General features: G+C 44.6%; 1 protein-coding gene across 1 annotated transcript in view; it reads right to left on the reverse strand.

Moving 5' to 3' along the window:
- Nucleotides 1–11,666, reverse strand: part of ogfr (opioid growth factor receptor) — a 35,322-nt gene extending 23,656 nt beyond the window's left edge. Inside the window, exon 1 of the mRNA XM_029724416.1 lies at nt 11,532–11,666. Coding sequence (XP_029580276.1) covers nt 11,532–11,666 — 135 coding nt within the window. The remainder of the gene's footprint in view (nt 1–11,531) is intronic.
- Nucleotides 11,667–12,002: the final 336 nt, after the last annotated feature.

Below are 12,002 nucleotides of genomic sequence, written 5' to 3' on the forward strand. Positions count from 1 at the left end.
CTGAGGACAGACAGCTCTGTAGCTCAGAGCTCACAGCTTCGGCTCGAATGGTGTCGATACCACGATTCAATGGAGAGTGGAGGCTGGGTGGTTCGGCTTGAATTCACCCGCTTAGACACAGCTACTCGTCCGTAGCTCGTGTAGAAAAATATTTCTTTGTCTTCAACCTTGTGTTTCGTTTTGGGGTTCGTCGACTTTGTTAGACCTTGGCTGCAGCTTGGGGTCAATAGTCTACCATGTTAATTCTTCACTCTCCTGTCTTATACCCTCGGGTCAGAAGTGGGTGTAACAGCCTTTAGGGCGATTCTCTGGGCGGACCAAGTACAGGGGGCAAGGCTTAGATTTGGCTAAAAATCCGATTTTAGACACTAACTTCACATTTCATCTTTATCAAAACATTCTGTTTGATTTGGATATTTTCCAAACAGCGTACAATGTATAAACATCAGGCATATACTGGGAAAACTCTTAAAGGTACAATGTTTTCATAATAACGTCATCTCTTAACCTTTAAAAACAAATACAAAAGTTACATACATTTTAATATTCCACTTTTCGTCATAACCACCATTGTGGCTGACGGAAACCATTGTTCCAAAGTTCCTTTATTGCATGTTTAAGGTTCTGAGGCCAGTTCTCCATTGTTAGGACAAAGGAATTTCTCTGTATTATGGGCATGAGGTGTCATAAAACCCCCACATCTTCAGACCCCTAGATCTCTCCTCCTCTGTTGGGGGTTTGGGAGATAATCTGTAGGGTGGTGGTCTCCTGTACCCTGACCTGATCAGGACAGTCATGACAAGTACTTTTGACAAATTGCTAATTTGGAATCATCAAGACTCTTCCTAGAGCTGGCCGCCCGGCCAAACTGAGCAAACGGGGGAGAAGGGCCTTGGTCAGGGAGGTGACCAAGAACCCGATGGTCACTCTGAGAGCTCCAGAGTTCCTCTGTGGAGATGGGAGAACCTTCCAGAAGGACAACCATCTCTGCAGCACGCCACCAATCAAGCCTTTATGGTAGAGTGGCCAGACGGAATCCATTCCTCAGTAAAAGGCACATGACAGCCCACTTGGAGTTTGCCAAAAGGAACCTAAAGGACGCTGACCATGATAAACTAGATTTTCTGGTCTGATGAAACCAAGATTGAACTCTTTGGCCTGAATGTCAAGTGTCACGTCTGGAGGAAACCTGCACCATCCCTACAGTGAAGCATGGTGGTGGCAGCGTCATGCTGTGGGGATGTTTTTCAGTGGCAGGGAGACTAGTCAGGATAGAGGGAAATAGGAACGAAGCAAAGTACAGAAATCCTTGATGAAAACCTGCTCCAGAGCACTCAGGATCGCAGACTGGGGGCGAAGGTTCACCTTACAACAGGACAACGACCCTAAACACACAGCCAAGACAACGCAGGAGTAGCTTCAGGACAAGTCTCTGAATGTCCTTGAGTGGCCCAGCCAGAACCTGGACTTGAACCCGCTCAAACATCTCTGGAGTAGAGGTCGATCGATTAGTCGGAATGGCTAATTTCAAGATTTCATAACAATCTGTAATCTGCCTTTTTGGACGCCGATTACATTGCAATCCACGAGGAAACTGCGTAACAGGTGGTAAGCCTGCCACGCGAGTGCAGCGTCAAAAAGGACCTTGTGGCTGCAAGGAGCTAAGTTAAGTTGCTAGCTAGCATTAAACTTAACTTATAAAAAAACAATCAATCACATAATCACTAGTTAACCTAGTAATATCATCAACCATGTGTAGTTAACTAGCTCGTCATACGTTGCATATAATCAATGCTGTGCCTGTTAATTTATCATCAAATCACAGCCTACTTCTACTTAGCCAAACTGGTGATGATTTAACAAAAGCGATTTGCGAAAAAAGCAAAATCGTTGCACAAATGTTCCTAACCATAAACATCAATGCCTTAAAATCAATACACAGAAGTATATTTTTTTAAACCTGCATATTTAGTTAAGAAATTCATGTCAGCAGGCAATATTAACTAGGGAAATTGTGTCACTTCTCTTGCGTTCAGTGCAAACAGAGTCAGGGTATACGCAACAGTTTGGGTTGCCTGGCTCGTTGTGAACTGTGTGACGGTAATTAATTTGCCAGAATTTTACATAATTATGACATACCATTGAAGGTTGTGCAATGTAACAGCAATATTTAGACTTAGGGTTGCCACCCGTTCGATAAAATACAGAATGGTTCAGTATTTCACTGAAAGAATAAATGTTTTGCTTTCGAAATGATAGTTTCCAGATTTGACCATATTAATGACCAAAGGCTCGTATTTCTGTGTTCATTATATTATAATTAAGTCTAGGATTTGATATTTGATAGAGCAGCCTGACTGAGCAGTGGTAGGCAGCAGGCTCGTAAGCATTCATTCAAACTTTACTGCGTTTGCCAGCAGCTCTTAACAATGCTTGAAGCACAGAGCTGTTTATGACTTCAAGCCAATCAACTCTCGAGATTAGGCTGGCAATACTAAAGTGCCTAAAAGAACATCCAATAGTCAAAGGTATATGAAATACAAATGGTATGGAGAAATAGTCAATGTGTCATAATTCCTATAATAACTACAACCTAAAACTTCTTAACTGGGAAAATTGGAGACCCATGTGAAAAGGAACCACCAGCTTTCATATGTTCTCATGTTCTGAGCAAGGAACCTAAACGTTAGCTTTTTTACATGGCACATATTGCACTTTTACTTTCTTCTCCGTTTTTGCATTATTTAAACCAAATTGAACATGTTTCATTATTTATTTGAGACTAAATAGATGTTATGTATTATATTAAGTTTAAATAAAAAAGTGTTAATTGTTCATTCAGTATTGTTGTAATTGTCATTATTATAATGATGGAGTTTCAATCTACTGCAGAGATAGCCTGCAGAGTTCTGTCATACTATCCAGGTCTCTGCCCAAACAATTCGAGCTTCTACTTCTAAAAATCCACCTTTTCAGAAACAAATCTCTTACCGTTGCCGCTTGTTATAGACCACCTTCAGCCCCCAGCTGTGCCCTGGACACCATATGTGAATTGATTGCCCCCCCCATCTATCTTCAGAGCTCGTACTGTTAGATGACCTAAACTGGGACATGCTTAACACCCCGGCCGTCCTACAATCTAAGCTAGATGCCCTCAATCTCACACAAATGATCAATGAACCTACCAGGTACAACCCCAAATCCGTAAACACGGGAACCCTCATAGATATCATCCTGACCAACCTGCCCTCTAAATACACCTCTTGTCACGCCCTGACCAGGTGAACTCTGCTATTTTGGTCAGGGTGTGGCATTTCTATGGTTTATTTTCTGTTTTGGTTATAGCCTTTCTTTGTGTTTTATTTCTATGTTGGGCTCGGGGGTGATTTCCCAATCAGACAGCTGTCGCTTGTGAAGTCTGATTGGGAATCACATTTAAGTTCCTTTTCCCCCACGATGTTTGTGGGTTGTTGCCTCTTTTGTTTGAGCAAGTTAACGTTTCGTCTATTCTTTGTCTGTTTTGGTAACGTGTTTATTTGTGTCTAAATAAACATGTGTTCGCTCCCAGCTGCGCTTTGGTCCGCTTCCTTATCACCCGACGACGAGCGTTACAGAACAACCCACCGAACCAGGACCAAGCAGCGGGAGGAAAAGGAGCGCGAGAGATGGGCTCGCGAGGGAAAGGAGTTCTGGACCTGGGAGGAGATCATGTCGGGGAAAGGACCCTGGCGGAGGGATTCCCAGGTCGAGGAGGTGATGCCAGCCGGTGGAAGGAGTCGCAGGCGGCGGTCGAGGAGGCCCGGAAGACACCCACAAGAAATTTTTTGGGGGGGGCTAATGGGGTGGTCCGGAAGGGCAGACGAAGAGCCCAGACCACTGCTCTCGTGGGGGATAACGGCGAAGGAGGAGGCAGAGATGTGGCAGGTCCTGGAGGACCTGCGTAGGGACAGCGTGGAGGAAGAGCCTTGGGTGGCAGAGGTGCGCACGGTATCGCCAGTGCGCCTGCACAGCCCAGTGCGCTCTGTGCCAGCGCCCCGCATTTGCCGGGCTAGGGGGAGTGTTCAGCGAGGACGTGTTGTGCCGGCTCAGCGCTCCTGGCCTCCGGTGCCCCTTCTCGGTCCGATGTATCCTGCGCCGAGGACGCGCACTGTGTCTCCGGTACGGCTGCACAGCCCAGTGCGTTCTGTGCCAGCGCTCCACACTTGCCAGGCTAAGGTGGGCGTTGAGCCAGAACGGGTGATGTCAGCTGTGCACTCCAGACCTCCAGTGCGCCTCCTCGGTCCAGGATATCCGGCGCCGCTAATGCGCACTGTGTCGCCGGTGTGCGGTCACGGTCCAGCACGTCCTGTGCCAGCACCTCGCCCTTGCCGGGCGAATGTGGTGCGTGTCCACAGTCCAGTCCGGCCCGTCCCTGCGCCCCGCACCAGGTTAGTGGTGCGTGTCCCCAGTCCTGTCCGGCCCATCCCTGCTCCCCGCACCAAGCCAGTGGTGCGTGTCCCCAGTCCTGTCCGGCCCATCCCTGTTCGCCGCACCAAGGCTACGGTGCGTGTCCACAGTCCGGCCCGACCCTTCCTTGCTCCTCGCACCAAGCCCACGGTGCGTGTCCCCAGTCCTGTCCGGCCCATCCCTGCTCCCCGCACCAAGCCAGTGGTGCGTGTCCCCAGTCCAGTCCGGCCCGTCCCTGCTCCCCACACCAGGTTGGTGGTGCGTGTCCCCGGTCCTGTCCGGCCATTCCCTGTTCCCCGCACTAGGCCCACGGCGCGTGTCCACAGTCCGGAACGGCCTGTGTCCGGTCCACCGGTGACCAGTCTTGTTCCGGTCGGCGGCTCCGCTCCGGAGCCTGAGCATGCCGCTCCACCGTGGTCCAGTCCGGGCCAGAGGGGTAGGGCTAGGGTGGAGGCAGGGGGAGAAACACGCCCGGGGCCAGAGCCTCCACCGAGGGTGAGGCGCCCACCCGGGTCCCCCCCCTAATAGACTTTAGGTTGGTGCGCCGGGAGTACGCACCGTTGGAGGGGGGGTACTGTCACGCCCTGACCAGGTGAACTCTGCTATTTTGGTCAGTTTGTGGCATTTCTATGGTTTATTTTCTATGTTTTGGTTATAGCCTTTCTTTGTGTTTTATTTCTATGTTGGGCTCGGGGGTGATTTCCCAATCAGACAGCTGTCGCTTGTGAAGTCTGATTGGGAATCACATTTAAGTTCCTTTTCCCCCACGATGTTTGTGGGTTGTTGCCTCTTTTGTTTGAGCAAGTTAACGTTTCGTCTATTCTTTGTCTGTTTTGGTAACGTGTTTATTTGTGTCTAAATAAACATGTGTTCGCTCCCAGCTGCGCTTTGGTCCGCTTCCTTATCACCCGACGACGAGCGTTACACCTCTGCTGTCTTGAACCAGGATATCAGCGATCACTGCATCATTGCCTGCGTCCGTAATGGATCTGCGGTCAAACGACCACCCCTCATCACTGTCAAACGCTCCCTAAAACACTTCAGCGAGCAGGCATTTCTAATCGACCTGGCCCGGGTATCCTGGAAGGATAGTGACCTCATTCCATCAGTAGAGGATGCCTGCTTATTTTTTTAAAAGTGCTTTCCTCACCATCTTAAATAAGCATGCCCCATTCAAAAAAATGTAGAACCAGGAACAGATATAGATCTTGGTTCACTCCAGACCTGACTGCCCTTGACCAGCACATAAACATCCTGTGGCGTTCTGCATTAGCACCGAATAGCCCCCGTGATAAGCAACTTTTAAGGGAAGTTAGGAACCAATATATACAGGCAGTTTGAAAAAGCTAGCCTTTGCTTTCCTAACAGAAATGTGCATCCTGTAGCACAAACTCCAAAATGTTCTGGGACACTGTAAAGTCCATGGAGAATAAGAGAACCTCTTCCCAGCTGTCCACCGCACTGAGGCTAGGAAACAGTCTCCACCGATAAATCCACAATAATTGAGAATTTCAATAAGCATTTTTCTACAGCTGGCCATGCTTTCCACCAGGCTACCCCTACCCTGGCCAACATCTCAGCACCCCCTGCAGCAACTTGCCCAAACTCCCCCTGCTTCTCCTTCACTGAAATCCAGACAGCTGATGTTCTGAAAGATGTTCTGGACCCCTACAAATCAGCTGGGCTAGACAATCTGGACCCTCTCTAAAATTATCCACCGCAATTGTTGCAACCCCTACTAGTAGCCTGCTCAACCTCTTTCGTATCGTCTGAGATCCCCAAAGATTGGAAAGCTTCTGCGGTCATCCCCCTCTTCAAAAGTGGAGACAACAGAGCCAAACTGCTACAGACCTATATCTATCCTATCCTGCCGTTCTAAGGTCTTCGAAAGCCAAGTTAACAAACAGATCCCCGACCATTTTGAATCCCACCGCACCTTTTCTGCTATGCAATCTGGTTTCCGAGCTGGTCATTGGTGCACCTCAGCCATGCTCAAGGTCCTAAACGATATGATAACCGCCATCGATTAAAGACAATACTGTGCAGCTGTCTTCATCGACCTGGCCAAGGCTTTCAACTTTGTCAATCACCACATTCTTATCGGCAGAATCAACAGCCTTGGTTTCTCAAATAACTGCCTTGCCTGGTTTACCAACTACTTCTCAGATAGAGTTCAGTGTGTCAAATCGGAGGGACTGTTGTCCAGACCTCTGGCAGTCTCTATGGGGGTGCCACAGGGTTCAATTCTAAGGCCTACTCTTTTCTCTGTATACATCAATGATGTCACTCTAGCTGCGGGTGATTCTCTGATCCACAACTACGCAGATGACACCATTCTGTATACTTCTGGCCCTTCTTTGGACACTGTTAACTAACCTCCAGACGAGCTTCAAATGCCATACAACTCTCCTTCCGTTGCCTCCAACTGCTCTTAAATGCAAGTAAAACTAAATGCAAGCTCTTCAACCGATCGCTGCCCGCACCTGCCCGCCCGTCCAGCATCACTACTCTGGACGGTTCTGACTTAGAATATGTGGAGAACTACAAACACCTAGGTGTCTGGTTAGACTGTATACTCTCCTTCCAGACTCACATTAAGCATCTCCAATCCAAAATTAAATCTAGAATCGGCTTCCTATTTCGCAACAAAGCATCCTTCACTCATGCTGCCAAACATACATTCATAAAACGGACTATCCTACCGATCCTTGACTTCGGCAATGTCATTTACAAAATAGCCTCCAACACTCTACTCAGCAAATTGGATGCAGTCTATCACAGTGCCATCCGTTTTGTCACCAAAGCCCCATATACACTACCCACCACTGCGACCTGTATGCTCAGCTCACTGGTCACCATAGCAGCACCCACCCGTAGCACATGCTCCAGCAGGTATATTTCACTGGTCATCCCCAAAGCCAATTCCTCCTTTGGCCGCCTTTCCTACCAGTTCTCTGCTGCCAATGACTGGAACGAATTGAAGAAAAAAAACATATGTTTATTTAAATTTTTTTAGATCACTGAAGCTGGAGACTCATATCTCCCTCACTAACTTTAAGCATTAGCTGTCAGAGCAGCTCACAGATCATTTCACCTGTACATAGGCCATCTGTAAATAGCCCACCCAACATATTTTTGTTGTTGTTGCTCCTTTGCACCCCAGTATCTCTACTTGCACGTTCATCTTCTGCATATTTATCACTCCAGTGTTTAATTGCTAAATTGCAATTATTTCGCCACTACGGCCTATTTATTACCTTACCTCATTTGCACACACTGTATATAGATTTTTTCTATTGTGTTATTGACTGACGTTTGTTTATTCCATGTATAACTCTGTGTTGTTGTTTGTGTTGCACTGCTTTGCTTTATCTTGGCCAGGTCGCAGTTGTAAATGAGAACTTATTCTCAACTGGCCTACCTGGTTAAATAAAGTTTAAATAAAATAATCTATAAAACAAATCATCAGCATTCGCTATCGGTATTGGCGTTGAAAAATCATAAATCGGTCAACCTCTACTCTGGAGAGACCTGAAAATAGCTGTGCAGCAACACTCCCCATCCAACCTGACAGAGCTTGAGAGGATCTGCAGAGAAGAATGGGAGAAACTCCCCAAATACAGGTGTGCCAAGCATATAGCGTCATATCTAAGAAGACTTGAGGCTGTAATTGCTGCCAAAGGTGCTTCAAAAGTACTGAGTAAAGGGTCTGAAAACTTATGTAAATGTAATATTTCAGTTCATTTTCAATACATTTGCAAAAATGTCTAAAAACCTCCTGCTTTGTCATTATGCAGTATTGTGTGTAGTTTGGGCAAAAAAACAACAATTGAATCAATTTTAGAATAAGGCTGTAACGTAACAAAATGTGGAAAAAGTCAGGTCTGTATACTTTCCAAACACACTGTAGCTATCTTAGCTACCTAGCCAGCTAATCAACAGGGCAACAATGGCAAATGTAGCCAGCTAGCCAATTAGGTATTGCTAGCTATCAACAATTTCTTCCCGCCAGACTTTGTCAACACTAGTTAACGTTAATATTGCCATAAATAATGTGCGTTAGCTAACATACTTTATCTTTCTAACCCTTGTTAGCCAAGGCTGCCTAATTATGTACTGACTAGTTCGGTTCAAAGGGATGAAAAGCTACTTCCAGTCAGTAATGTTAGCTAGCTAACTGGCTAAAGGCTAGATAGAGTGCTAGCTAGTTGGCATAGTAGCTTTGTAACAAACAAAAATTAGAGCCATTTTAATGAAACAATATTCAAAACCTTTGGAGGTAGCTAGCTAATGTTAGCTGAATTGACTAGCCTGGCTGGCAAGGCGTCCATTAGCCCTCAATCATGAGTCCGTTCCATTACAAATTAGAGTCATGGGACGAAGGGGATCTTCTGTACAGTTTTGTTAATTAAGAGCCACAACGCACGGTCTGAATATTAACATGCATCACTTGCAGTACGGTTTTGGAAGAAATAAATATTTTAAAGTTGATATACACCTTTAAAGGTTTTGGTTTCCCACACTGCCATATTACTGCCCTTCTTTACCGAAAACAGTACTACACAAGACTAACGTTACCTGTGCTAATTAGCCATCTGCGTTCTTGTGCTGATGTTGCTTCCAAAGGCAGTTTTGTACTTGGTAGTGAGTGTTGCAATTTGATTTTTATGCTCTTCAGCTGTCCCGTTCTGTGAGTTTGTGTGGCCTTCTACACAGTCACTTGAAAATAACAGCACTTAGTTGACCGGGGCAGCACTAACAATTAGACCAACTGATTTGTTGGAAAGGTGAATGCACTCTTCAGTAAGGCAATTTTACTGCCAATGTTTGTCTATGGAGATTGCATGGCCGTGTGCTGAATTTTATACACCTGTCAGCAATAGGTGTGGCTGAAATAGCTGAATCAACTAAGTTTAAAGTGTGTCCACATATACTTTTGTATATAGTGTATGCTATATAAATTAATAAGGCTGATGGAACAGATCAGAATATTTAGCAAAAAATGTTGATAAATTATTTCTTCACATTTTAGGCGCAGCAATACACACACGGCGGTAGGCCTGTGTGAACATTCCAAAATGCGCGTCACACATGTGAGCGGTTTCATGGACAGAGATGGAAGTATCCATTAGAAATGTAGAAAGGTGGATATGAAGATGCAACAACTATCATGGGTTGATAATATGACTAGGATAATGCCTTTCAAATCAAATTGTATTGGTCACATACACATGGTTAGCAAATGTTAATGCAAGTGTAGCGAAATGCTTGTGCTTCAGGTTCTGACCGTGCAGTAATATCTAACAAGTAATCTAACAATTTCACAACAACTACCTAATACACACAAATCTGCTCAGATTGAAGGAGAATGTGTACATACACAAGTGCAAAGGAATTAATAAAATATGTAGATGGTATATATAAATATATGGATGAGTGATGGCCATGTGGCATAGGCAAGATGTAGATGGTATAGAGTACAGTATATACATATGAGATGAGTAATGTAGGGTATGTAAACATATAAAGTGCCATTGTTTAAAGTGACTAGTGATACATTTATTACATCCATTTTTTTATTATTAAAGTGGCTAGAGATTGAGTCAGTATGTTGGCAGCAGCCACTCAATGTTAGTGATGGCTGTTTAACAGTCTGATGGCCTTGAGATTGGCTGCTAGACAATGAAAGAAAGTTTGTAAAAAAACAGAACGCATATGAGTAAATCTTTCCCTCCGTGTTTCTATGGTGGGATTTTGGCTATAGGGTACTTTGAAGCAAGGTAAGACATGCCTCAATATGAAGTAAAACATCCAAGTGGCAAATGATTAAGGAATTTTGCAAACTCCATCTCATGGACAATAGGAACACTGCTAACCAGTGCTACGCCTGCACGCTTGAATTAAAAGGAAACTGCACTCAAATTTCCCAGACCTCAAGTGGTCTCCTGATGTAGTTCAAGCATTGTTATAGTATTAGAACATACAATTGTATTTCTGTAAAAAACAAAAAAATTGACAGCCTAATTTATCCGTTTCAATAGTAGGCCTACCATTAGCCTACTTGCACAGTACTTCTTGGGTTGGTCTGACTGAATAAGATAGATGATTTTAGGTCATTCAGAGTGCATGTCACTGTTTTTGATTTAAAAAATGACACAAGTCGCATTTCCTTCGCTGGGCGGGCCCTTTGGAAATGTTTTGGAAAAATTGGAGTATACCCACTTGTCCAGGCACCACTACATCACTGGGGCACAGTAACTGTATTTGTAAAATGTTTTTGGATGTGATATGAAAGTGAAGGAATTTATATTTATAGAACTGTACTGCAATTAAGAATCGATTCACGTTTAGATTGAGTATTTGGCTACCAGAGCCAATTTGCTCTTTAAACTGGTCACGTCCTGACCAGCAGAGGGAGTAATTGTATTATATTTGGTCAGGACGTGGCAGAGGGGTATTTGTTTCATATGGTTCGGGTTGTGTGTGTTATTTAAGGGGTGTTTGGTTTATGTAGTCTGGGGTTTGAGTAATTGTTCTAGTGTTGGGTTTCTATGGTTTTCTAGTCTGTCTATTTCTGTGTGGTTTGTGTGGCTCCCGATCAGGAACAGCTGTACGTTGTTGTTCCTGATTGGGAGTCATATATTAGATGCTTGTTTTCACCTGTGGATTTTGTGGGTAGTTGTATTTCGTACTGCTAGTATCCGTATAGCCTGTGAAACTGTCACCTTGTCTTTATTAGTTTTCTTGTTTTCAGTGTTCTCTTGATTCAAATAAATAATAAGATGAGCATTCATATCCCAGCTGCGTTTTGGTCATCCATTCCCAACGACAACCGTGACAAAACTGAACATCATGTAACGCTAAGGCCCTTGGACTGAGGAGTAACGTTAGGCTCTTTTAGTCCCAATATTCAGCTTCCATTAGCTAATTTAACATACTGTCAATTTAGCTAATGTTAGATGTTAGCTAAATTAGCGGCCTGGTGCTAGATTTTGCGAACTCGTTTGCCTTGTTAACGCACACATTTTTATAACTGACGTTAACTAGTTACACAAGATTAAGAAAAAAATATAAATGCAACGTACTAAACCTGATGTCCAATACGATTTAGTTTTGTCCTGGTTTAAAAGACGCATTTGGTTCTCTCCTGGGTCGTCTCCATCATCACTCTCTGTGTCCCAGGTTGAATCATACTCGCACACTAAATCGTCGTCCTCCATCATTGAAAACACAATGTGGGCTTGAAAGACTAAAAGCGAAATCTGTTTAGATACGATAATTAGACATGAGTTGAGCTTCTAGCTCAAAGTTCGACAATTTACGGCGACCAACCATCCCTCCTCCTGGTCATGCAAATCCATCGCCGTGTTTCACTAATGTGACCACCAGATGAAATGGCCCGTGCAGTTTGTGCCTGTAGGCTCTTTCGACAAAGAGCTCGCCAACTTTTATTCCCAAACCGGAAATGAGTTCTCTTGTTTCGTTCATCCATTCCTATCGGAAAATGAATGGGGAAAGAATAAGGTTTTGGGATAAAAAAAATAAGGTTAACACAG

This window comes from Salmo trutta, chromosome 30, assembly GCF_901001165.1.
Source record: "Salmo trutta chromosome 30, fSalTru1.1, whole genome shotgun sequence".
NCBI classification, from domain to species: Eukaryota; Metazoa; Chordata; class Actinopteri; order Salmoniformes; family Salmonidae; genus Salmo; species Salmo trutta.